The 12,166-nt window shown below is 36.7% G+C and overlaps 1 protein-coding gene across 2 annotated transcripts in view; it reads left to right on the top strand.

Moving 5' to 3' along the window:
- GOLM2 (golgi membrane protein 2) overlaps positions 1-12,166 on the top strand; it is a 113,611-nt gene that overhangs the window by 28,011 nt on the left and 73,434 nt on the right. For both annotated transcript variants that reach the window (XM_037151961.2, XM_037151952.2), the window contains exon 2: positions 11,928-11,982. In XM_037151961.2, the coding sequence (XP_037007856.2) occupies positions 11,928-11,982 (55 nt within the window). The remainder of the gene's footprint in view (positions 1-11,927; positions 11,983-12,166) is intronic.

Below are 12,166 nucleotides of genomic sequence, written 5' to 3'. Positions count from 1 at the left end.
GCCAAATCCCTCCCTGATCTTTCCCCTACCCCAAAACTTCTGTTCACAGTCTTCCCTAACTCAGTTAATGGCAACTCCTTCCTCCTATCAATCTCTCAGGTCAGAAACTTTGTAGTCATTTTTGTCTCTTTTCTTTTCATTTCATCCCCATATCCAGTTTATTAGCAAATCCTGACTCAGTTTTAAAATATATCCAGAATCCAAACACTTCTCCCTACCCTGATTACTACCATCCTGGTCTAAATTTCTACCATCTCTTGCTTAGGTTATTGGTGATAGTGTAGTTGGCCTCCTTTCTTCTGTCCTTACTCCCACTTCAATCCATTTTCAGCACAACATTGTGTTCAAATGCCAATTAGATCATGTTCCTTATCTGTCCAAAATACTCCAGTGGCTCCAGTCTTTGGAGAGTATACTCCAAAGTATACTTCCAAATACTCTCAATTGCAGGAAAAAACCAACAGGCTCTATTACATTTTCTTCCCTCACAGTTATCTAACCTTATTTTTTGCTACCCTTCTTATTGCTCCTTGATTCACACTACACTGACCTCTTCAGTGTTCCTTGAACATAAGTCATTCTCCTATGATAGGACTTTTGCACTGGCTGTACCCTCTGCCTAGGACACTTCCCCCCAGTTAGCTGCATGGTAATTCTCACTCTTACAAGTCTTTGCTCAAATGATGTCTTTTTGTTGAGGCTTTCCCCTCTTTTCCATCTCTACTATATTTTCTCCACAGCACTTACTAGTTTTTAATATATTGTGTGACTTTTTATTGTATGCCCAGCCTCATAGGAGAGCAGGATTTTTGTTTTTGTAATTTGCAGTATCCCCAGTGCTTAGACCAGTGACTTGTACAAAGTAACTATATGCTGAATAAATTAACATAGGAAAAAATTAAAGGCACCTTCAGGATCTAAAACAAGATTTGGCAACTTTGGTGGATATAGTCTTGGCATGAGGTCCTGGGACATGACTAAATTAGAGGAGACCTGGATGTGGAAGGTGTGACTAGAGCCTAATAGCATAAAAAATTGGGAGCATATTGGAAGGATGCAGACAGTGAATATAATGAAATTTTTATCTATAAAAGTTAATATAACTCCTGTAGAATCAATTTAAGTTTTGGTTCTGATTCTAAAGGAGTCAGTGTAATTTTTAGTAGTAAAAAGGAAAGGGAAGGACATACTGTTTGCTGACAATACATGGGCACAGTAAAGAGTGGTTGAATTATTAGAGATGGTTAGAACTGCCTTGACTGTGTCAAGGAGATCATTTCTGATAACTGGATAGAGCAAATGGGGCCCACTTTATGGAAGGCATTAAATGCTTGGTAGAAGAGCTTTAGATTCTGCACTATGGTATAAAGTACTCAATCACCGGATCTTGACTAGAAGAAAGACTTGATGGAGAACAAGTTTTTGCAAAACTTGTTCTCACTACTGTTTGGAAATTTCCTCATGTTGAGTGCCTGCATTGTGTCAGGGTATTATAGGAGTGAGTGAACAAATAAGATCTCTGTTCTTATGGAGCTTAAATTCCAGTACAGCTGGACCAGAGTAGTCCATGTAGATCAAGGTGATCTCCATAAACATAAGAAGAGTTAAGAGTCAGATCTGAGAGAAAGTGAAAAAGAAGAATTGGCAGGACTTGGTCATGACTTATATGGGGTGTGAATGTATGCAGTTATAGGCATTGATGGGCTGTTGAATGGAATGAGGAGGAGAAGTAGCAGAATCAAAAGGTTGGTGATGGCACTGAAAGTAATGGGGAAGTTGAGAAGGACTGCTAATTTGTGGAGAAATTATTTTGATTTTTTTAAATTTCAAGTTTCAGGACTTTGTGAGAGGGGCAAGTAGAAATGCCTTATGGGCTGGATGTGGCAGATAAGGAAGAGACTCTTGCTCTCATACTTTCCAGGTCTGCCTTGCTTTTCCTACCCACCTCTCATTCTCTCCTTCTCTTTCATAGCCCACCATCTGCACCCACTTACTTGGCTTTAAAATTTATCACTCACCCAAAATACCCTTTGTGGCTCGACAGGAGGTACTGCTCTGTATCTTTCTCATTCTGAGATTCAGGCCAACTAAGAAGACACTGTGGAAATATTGGTTGCTGTGGTAGAATGAGAGAGTGATGAACTATGCTCCTCTTATTGCTTATGCTTGGAAGTGGTTCATGTCATTTTGCTCACATTTCATTGCCCCTCCCTCAATCCAACTTCAAAGGAATGGGGAGGGGCAATCCTACAAAGTGCCCGGGATGAGAACTATTATAGGAATATTTGCCAACACTAATTACTACCAAAGTCCTTGATTATTAATTTATTGTAACATAAACCTGATCATCTGATTTCAAGTCCTTGAAATTTAAAGATTATGAATTTCAAACTTAAATATTTGTGGAAAAATAGATCAAAAAGAGATCAGAACTGCTGAACAAACTATACTTTTTTCAACTTCATCTGAACTGGTGATCCTTTTCTTCTTCCTTTCCAGCAGCCCTGTTCATTCTTTATTATCCTCATTTGAGCTAAGATTTTATGTTCTTTTGTTTCAGTTTAGTTTCTCGCGATTATTCTCCTTTACATGCTGATTTCAAGCACAGCTGCAGAACATTGTATAACCAGACTGGTACATAATCAGCTACATGAATTGGCTTTTCTATTTTTTTAAGTATATTTCATTGATTATGCTATTACAGTTGTCCCAATTTTTTCTCCCCTTTAGCCCTCCAGACTTCCCGGCCCCCCTTAGTTCATGTCCATAGGTTGTACATATAAATTCTTTGGCTTCCCTCTTTCCCATACTGTTCTTAACCTCTCCCTGTCTATTTTATGTCTACCACTTATACTTCTTATTCCCTCTACCTTCCCCCTCCTATTTTCCCTTTCCCCTTCCCCACTGATAACGCTCCATGTGATCTCCGTTTCTGTGATTCTGTTCTTGTTCTAGCGGTTTGCTTAGTTTTTATTTTGTTTTTTAGGCTCAGTTGTTGATAGTTGTGAGTTTGTTGTCATTTTACTGTTCATAGTTTTGATCTTCTTCCTTTTTCTTAGATAAGTCCCTCTAACATTTCATATAATAAGGACATGATAATGAACTCCTTTAACCTGACCTTATCTGGAAAGCACTTTATCTGCCCTTCCATTTTAAATGATAGTTTTGCTGGATAGAGTAATCTTGGATATAGGCCCTTGCCTTTCATGAGTTGGAATACTTGTTTCCATCCCCTTCTTGCCTGCAAGATTTCTTTTGAGAAATTGGCTGACAGTCTTAGGGGAACTCGTTTGTAGGTAACTGTCTCCTTTTCTCTTGCTGCTTTTAAGATTCTCTCCTTATCTTTAATTTTCGGTTGCTTATTTTGATATCCTTTGGTGTGTTCCTCCTTGGGTCCAATTTCTTTGGGACCCTCTGAGCTTTATGGACTTCCTAGAATTCTATTTCCTTTGCCAGTTGGGGACATTTTCCTTCATTATTTTTCCAAATAAGTTTTTATCTTCTTGCTCTTCCTTTTCTGGCACCCATGATTTGGATGTTGGAATGTTTAAAGTTGTCCCAGAGGTTCCTAAGCCTATTATCATTTTTTTTGAATTCTTGTTTCTTCATTCTGTTTCAGTTGGACGTTTATTTCTTCCTTTTGTTCTAAATTGTTAATTTGAGTCCTGGTTTCCTTCCTTTCACTGTTGTTCCTTGTATACTTTTCTTTATTTCACTTTGTATAGCCTTCATTTCTTCCTCCATTTTGTGAATGAGCTCAATCAGTTCTGTGAGCATCCTGACTACCAGTGTTTTGGACTCTGCATCAGTAAGGTTGTCTGTCTCCTTGTTGCTTAGCTTTTTCTGGAGTTTTGATCTGTTCTTTCATTTGGGCCCTATTTCTTTGTCTTGATGCATCTGTTTTGTTGTAAGGGGGTGGAGCCTTAGGTAGTCAAAAGGGTGGTGCAACCCTCTTTGCTGTTTTGTGGTACAGTCTGTGGGGGAAGGATGAGAGAGGGAATAATGCTGTTCACTTGCTCCACTCTAGCACCACTTTCCAATGAATTCTCCTGTGAGATTGGGGGTTTCTCCTGCCTTTGCAGCCCCCACAGTATTTTATAGCTAGAGGTTTTGCATCTTTAGTTTCTCAGCCAGCCAGCCATGCCTAGCCCCTGTAGTTCACCACCTTGCTGTGTGTCCTCTCCCCACTTGCTCCCCATCTCTTCCCTTCCTACTGGTCTGGATGAATGTTTCTTTAACTCTTTGGTTGTCACAGTTTCCTGCAGTTTGACTTTTTGGCAGTTCTGGTTGCTTATTGTTTTTAAATTGGTTGTTATCCTTGTTTTGGTTGTGTAAGAAAGCAAAGCATTTCTACCTACACCTCCATCTTGGCCAGAATTCCCTGGATGGCTCTTACAAATTACATTTCTCTAGTCCACATGCCTGTTCCAACAACTTTCAAGCTTTTACCCTCATCAGACTTCCCCTCACTCCTTAACTCCCATTTAAACTACTTTTCTTCTTCCTCCAGCGCAGCAAATGATCTTTCTTCTGCTTGTCCAGAATTGCACAGAAGCTGATAAAACTTTTACTGCCAAATTTATAGGCACACCCACATCTTGACTCATATGTCTTCCCTATTTGTTTTCCAGGACCAGTCTCTTCTGTTCTCTGTATACAATTTTCTCCATCTTTTCAAAAACCCTTACTATTATTACTGCACTTTCCTCTTATTTCAATCTATCTATACTTTCTCCTCATCACTTAAAAAATACTTGTCTTTCTTCCTCTTCACAGTCAAATTTCTTGAAAAGAGAATTGTCTTTATTCACATCTGCATTTTCTCTTCCTACTTCTCATCATATTTTTACCCAGCACTGTGTGTTCTTATCTCCCATGACACCAAGACTTCTGTTTTTCTTCTGTCTCTCAGTTTATGTATTTAGTCTCCTTTGCTAGCTTCACCTCTATTTGTTATTAAGTGTTATAGTTCATAGTTTTCTGTCTGAGATCCTCAACTCTCCTTCTGTTCTCTTCCTAAGTAATCCTATTCATTCAGAAAACTTCAGTTATGCTGGTGACTCTAAAATGTGTATTGTTTACCCAGACCTCTCTACTGTTCCTTGTATGTTGGTGTATTTCTAGGCTTTCTACAGTGTCTTTCACTTAGTAGGTGCTCAATAAATATTTTCTTGTGACAGAATGAATGAATAAACCAACTAGTGATTCTTCTCAACAGACCAAGACTAAATACTTTGTATCCTCAGGCCTAGGATATAGTGAATATTCAGTAATGCTTTATAAATGACTGAAGAAAAATGAGTGAGTGAATAAAAAGCTTTGTGTGATTCATTATAGCCAACCAAGACCAAAGACCTTGCTTATTCTTTAAAAATATAATAGTATAGTTTTAACCAAAGCTTGCTTCAGGAGAGACTACTACCTTAACATGTCAATAAAACTTGCATGTGTCTTTGGAATGTTGACTGAATAATATGTGTGCAGTGAAAGAGTAGTTAGGAAAGTAAGGTTAGTCCCCTACCTGGTCTAGTATATACACAGTGGTCATGAACACAGACTCTGGTCTGAGACTGCTTGGCAGAATATACAGAATCTGCTGTGGGCATATGATAGAAGACAGTTTCCTCATCTGCAAAATGGACAGCCTACCTCACAGGGTGATTGTGAGAATTAAATACAGTCGTACTTGTAAAATACTTAGCACTAGAGCTGGCACAGAATAAGCATTTAGTACCTACCATTAGTTATTTTAATGACATTCCATTTTGATTCTGCTGATATAGATGCCAGCCAAAGATATACTTTAGATGAGTAATCGCTAAGCCTGGCTGCTTATCAGAATCACTTGAACTTAAAAAAAAAAGATTCCTAGACCACTGAATCATACTGCACTCGAGTGGAGTAGGGGAGGCAAGAATTTATGCTTCTTAAACCTCTCCAGGTAATTCTGAGCATCAGCCAGCTTTGACAGTTGTGTTACAGAAGGAAAAAAATAGTTTCTAGAAATCATCTGAGCATGAGATATAATCAGGAAAAATATATCTATCTGATGTGGAGATATATCTATCTGATGTGGAGATAAAGGAGCCAGAAAAAGCCAATTATATGTAACCTTCGGGGTCCATGGTCATCATTGTGCTGATTACCCAAGAACAGGTCATAATGAAAGTGAAGCATGCACAGCTGAGCCATTTTCAAGGTCCCGGAATGAAAAGAGAAGGAGAGCAACTGAAATGGTAACAGCTGCCAAAATTAATTCATAGCAGCCATGTAGGATGGGGGAAACATTAAAAGAGCTTCAGAAAGAGGTAGTAGAAATATACAGGTTAGGTTTTAGGTAATGGAGAAAAAAGATTAGAGGAAAATAAATGAAGTACCTGTGGATGAGCAGGAAGTGCTATAGGAAAATATCAGGAGAAGGTAATTTTTACTGGGAAAAAAAAAAAAGAGATGAACATGTGCCTAGAAGACATAAAAAAGAAGAGGTCTTAGGAAGGATAGTAAACCCATTCTAGGAGATTAACGTGGAAAAGATCAAAGAGAGCTTTAGATAATCAGCTATAATAGATGGAGAGAGGAAGTGTTACAGAAGGAGAGAGGTAAAGCATAAGGCAATGAAGTTGATAATTAAGGAGAAGTAAATGAGTTCAGAAAAAGTCTTTAAAAAATAATTAGAATTATACAAATATGGATAAAGTACAACTTAAGGTAGGAGAGTATGTAGTACAAAGAGTATGGAACATAAAATCTAGGGAATCATTCAGCAAACATCTGTTGTTTGTTGGTGTCAGGCAGTGTGCCTGAGGATGGGCACACAGGGATGGAGAGACACAGTTACTGTTCTCATAGAATTCCCATTTCTGATAAATATTATGGGTAGAAATGAAACAGAGGGACAATCTTACTAAAAATAAGTCTTATTGAAAATAAGACTGCATGCCCTGGCTTATGTGGCTCAGTGGGTTGAGCACCAGCCTGCAAACCACAGGGTCTCCAGTTCCATTCCCAGTCAGGGCACCTGCCTGGGTTGTGGTCCAGGTCTCCAGTGTGGGGCCTGTGAGAGGCAACCATACACTGATGTTTCTGTCCCTCTTTCTCCTCTCTCTAAAAATAAATAAATAAAAATATTTTAAAGAAGAAAAGAAGACTGCGTGTGCCCTGGCCAGGTGGCTTAGTTGGTTGGAGTGTTGGCCCATGCACCAAAAAGTTGCTGGTTTGATTCTGGTCATGGCACATTCCTAGGTTGTGGGTTTGATCCTCATTTGGGGCATGTATAGAAGGCAACCAATTTATGTTTCTCTCTCACATTGATGTTTCTCTCTCTCTCCCTCACTCCCTCTCTCCCCTTTCTCTCTCTCTAAAATCAATAAACATATCCTCAGGTGAGGATCTAAGACTGTATGTGAAAACAGAATGATTTATTTTTGAAAGGACTGAATATGAAGCTCTTCCCAGTAAACTCTGGGACCAGGCAAGGCATTTTGAACACTGGGTTTTTGGAGGATATATTGGGTTGGCCAAAAAGTCCATTTAGTTTTTTTCCATAAAATAAAAGATAGATTTTTCATTTTCACCAATAGCTTTATTGATTTGGATATTTTGAGTATGTTGGCTATCTCATGCTGTTGGCTTCTAGTGGGTAAAGGCCAGGGGTGCTGCTAAACATCTTCCAATGTGTAGTAAAGGATTATTTGGCTAAAATGTCAGTAGTACCCAGAATCTTTGCAAACCACTTTTGACATGTTTGATCAGTCACAACTCCTTCCCTGAACACTGCACAAATCTTTTTTTGCATTTTAGTTGTGTTTTTACCTTCCTTGAAATAATAAAGCATAATATACCAAAAATGTTGCGTTATCTTCTTCCATCTTCAGTATTAAAATGGCTACACAAAAATTCACCAATTTTGGTAAATTTTGTTTTAACACAGACTGATATGACAGCTGTCACAATAAAATCTTACAAAATTGTTTCCAATAAAGTTAAAGACAACTAAGCACTTACTAGAGACCTCGTATAGAAAAAGTGTAATGGGCTTTTGGACAACCCACTATTAGAATCTAGGTTGAAGTCTATCAGACCATAGATGTAAATTATAAATTAGGCAAGATGAGACTGTTTGGGAATGTATATGTATGTCTGTCTACTTATCTATTTATGTCTGTCCATCATACCTATTCCTCATCCTAAAGGGAATTTGAAAGGGAAAATAAAGTAATTACATGGTATCTTTCTTGCATATTGTAAATAAGGATATTTTGGGAAAAGTCTGAAAGTAACCAAAAAGGGACCTATGAAACCAGACCATGAGAATCCTTTTATAAAATAAGGATTAAATAATTCTTCTTAGAATTTATGTACTGTTATCTGTCTGGAATATAGTTAGAAAGAAAGTATTCGTATAGCATTGCCAGTTCAGCAGAGTGTATGTGGCAAAGTGAGATGTCTTTCTTTCCAATCATGCAGTATAGTAAGAACTCTGATTTCTTAATGACTGAGAAGTTTTGGCAGAGTCATTTAGAAGATGAACAAACTTCTATTAGGACAAAAGGAAATTCATACTATGAGAAGGAATAATCAGAAGGCGAGCCGAGCTTCCTTTTGAAGGTCATAAGATGGTAAAAGTATTAAAAGAAGAGAAAAGAGTTAAAGCCAAAGGGGTTAAAGAACTAAAGAGACCTATCTATATGCAGAAATGATTAATGCAAAGAAATAAAAACACAAACTTGAAGAAATTGGAGCAAATGTTAAAAAATTAGAAACCAAATAGGAAAAGTCTTTATAAACAGACTCAAGATAGTAGAAAACATAAGATTAAAGCCAAAATTAAGCTATCGTTTTACATGTCAGTAAGTGTCATGGTAAGTGAAACCACATTCAGATGTCCTTAAAAGGACATTTAATGTTAGAAGAGTTCTTTATTAAACCATTTTAGGAGCTAGATAAGAATTTGGGGGGTGGGGTATACATGTGGAGAGAAAAGGGATCAGATGCCTGTAATATTGCAGTGTCAAAAAAGATGTTTAGATAATTTAGTAGCAGACATCTAGATTCTAAATTTGAGCAACATAATTACTGTAGCTAAAAGAGAACTTCTGGGTTTAATTATCTGCCAGCTAGGCTCTGTGTCATCTTTAAGCAAATCCTTGGCACCTCTGTTCAAAGGCATATGTGGAAGGTGAGGTAACTAGTACAATGAAACTAGTGTTAATAGGATGTGAGAGAAATTGGGAACTGGTACCTGCTGATACTGAATATAAAGTTTTTCTGAGAATCCTGTTGGAGAGATTGACAGGAATAATAGAGAACATGAGATGCCAAGAGAACAATATGCTTTGAGGGATTCTGAGAAGCTAACTGAAAAAATCCTTTATGGTGAAGGAGTGGGGTGGGAAATAAGTTCATTATACTTGGATTAATAAAATGTTTTTACTGAAACATGCTATGTTCTTTTAACACCCTGTAAAATATATTGTTCCAGACCACCTTTTGAAATGTGAGGACTTCATGTATGAGCCATGGGCATTGGTGTCTCCATTCTCAATAAAGAAGATTAAAAAGAAAATAAAAGTCATAAGAATAAAATCCTTTTTTATTTTTGTAGTTTGTAGATTGAATTTTCCCTTCTCCATTAAAAGAATTTTTAAGCATCTGAGGATATAACAAAAACAGTCCAGGAAAACTGAGGCCACTCATAGCCTTGTATTCAAGGATACCATCTCTCTAGCAATTTCAAAAGCATGTTTAGAATAAAGAATGCAGGAAAAAAAGTACAGAGAAGGTGGAATAGCCTCATAAAAATGGGTTAAAAACTAAGTAATATAAATTTGTTTAAAACAAGAATAAAGTATGGTTGTATTCTTTGGAGGAGCAAAAATGCAAAAAAAATTGATCATGAAAATAAAGGAAATGGGAAAGTAGGCTAATTAGAAGTTATTAGAGAGTATACTTAGTGATTAACTGATCTTGTAGTTGTTGGTGTTAGTTTTTCCTGCTGCCTCTGCAGCTTTGCATCAATGATCTCATTCCCTTGGTTTTAATTGCCATTTTTATGCTAATGACTCTTAAATTAATGCCTGAGCTCCAGACCCACTTATCCACCTTCCTACTGAAGATCTCTTCTTGGGTATGTCACAAGTGCCTCATATTCAACAGGTTCAAATTTGAAAAAAATCATCTCTATATTTCTTCCTTCCACTCCAAATCTGTTTCTCCTGTGTTTCCCTATTATGGAATATTGTAATCTTATTCATCTAGTCCCCCTGGTTTAGAAATGTAAATATCATCCTTGATGTTTCTTCTTTTATTCCTATATCTGATTAATCAGCAAGACTATTCATTCTTCCCCTTTGATAGCTCTTGCATATGAGATCTGTTCATAAAAAGTCCAGCCATTGTTAGTATAACAAGAACAGTTTGCATGACTTTGATGTAACCTGGCAGTCAAGGAAAGTAGACTGTAATGCACATGTGTGAACAATGACCTCTTCACTGTACTAGTCAGTGAGGGTAGTAGACACCGTTGAATGAGCACGTCTTATGTGGCCATCGCATTCAAAATTACTGAGCAAGTAGAGCGATGAATTTGCATCCAATTTTATGTTGAGGTTGAACATTCTTCCGCAGAAACTATTTATTTAGATGATTTAGAAGACTTTCAGGGAGGCTGCAATGAGTGCAGAGCAAATAAAAGGGTTGCATAAACACTTCAAAGATGGTCAGGAATTTGTTGAAAGTGATTCATGTTCTGGAAGGCCTGCAACAAGCAGAACACCTGAGAATGTTGAATGTATACTGGCTGCAGTCAACAAAGATCGGTGACTGACAGTGGGACAACTAGAAGCTGACCTGGGGATTCCAAAAACTACTGTGTCCAAGATTTTGACGCAGGATCTTGGCATGAAACATTGTCCTATGTGCTATGTTTCTTATATCTTCTTCAGTAAATGTCTCTATTTTTCATATTACATGGCTGGACACTTTCTGGACAGACCACATGTATATTTCTCTCTCTCTTGAAGTTCTGTTAGTTTAGACCAGGGGTTGGCAGACTTTTTCTGTTAAGGACCAGATAGTAAAAACTTGAGGCTCTGTAGGCCATATGGTCTTTGTCACAATCACTGTATGTATAAAGCAGCCATAGACAATATGTAAGTGAATGGATGTGGCTGTTTCCATTCAGATTTTATAGACACTGAAATTTGAATTTCATATAACTCATGAAATTTTGCTCTTCTTTTGATTATGTTTATCTTTTATTTAAAAATATAAATCCTCCTATGGGGGAGTCATGTTGTAAGTCATGTAAATGCCTAATCACTATATTTTACACCTGAAACTAATATAATATTGAATGTGAAGTGTAATTGAAAAATTAAAAAAAATTTTAAACGTACAAACCATCCTTAGCTAGCTATCCTTTGGCTTATAGGCCATAATTTGGCCATCCCTGGCTTAGACCAACATTTTCTCTCATCCAAAACACAGCATTAGTCTATTCTTCTAGAACACAATGGTCATATGTATTATCTGTTATTCTATGAAAGCTTCATAAGCATTAATTACTTTTGAATTGACATTAATTGATTCAAGCAATTCTTTTTAAACATAGAGTTATTAGTAAGAGGTCTCTTCTGGTTAGATTTTGAAAAAAAAGAACCATACCATTGAGCAATATTCAACTGAAAGTTTAAAACTTTTGAAAGTCGTTACACTATAGTAAGTAAAATTAATATTCTTGTGCAAATTTAAAATGAGTATTACAAAATCAGAATTTATCTAATTCTTTTTGGAAAATGATGGTATACATATTGATACTATAAGAATCTTTTGCATTTATAATCAAGCTCAGAGTGAATGTGAGGAAAATGTAAGTATGAGTGGAGTTATATATTCTTTACTAAAATGAGAACTTAATTTTTTTTCAGGTTAAACTACAGAGCAACATATCATATCAGATGGCAGACATACACCATTTAAAAGGTAAGAAACAGTTACAGATTAAAGATAAAGTCACTAAATGTCTAAAATCCTCAAGAATTATGAATAGTAAAACAGCTAACTGAAATAAAGTTTTTGAGCAAAGCTCCTCTGATGGCAAAATGTTTATCTTTTTGTTTTAAGATACAATAAATTTAAATATTTCTTTAAATACAATAAATGCAAG

The sequence above is a fragment of the Artibeus jamaicensis genome, unplaced genomic scaffold (assembly GCF_021234435.1).
Source record: "Artibeus jamaicensis isolate MK-2021 breed Jamaican fruit bat unplaced genomic scaffold, CSHL_Jam_final contig_3201, whole genome shotgun sequence".
NCBI classification, from domain to species: domain Eukaryota; kingdom Metazoa; phylum Chordata; class Mammalia; order Chiroptera; family Phyllostomidae; genus Artibeus; species Artibeus jamaicensis.
This window is presented reverse-complemented; position numbering and strand designations above follow the sequence as displayed.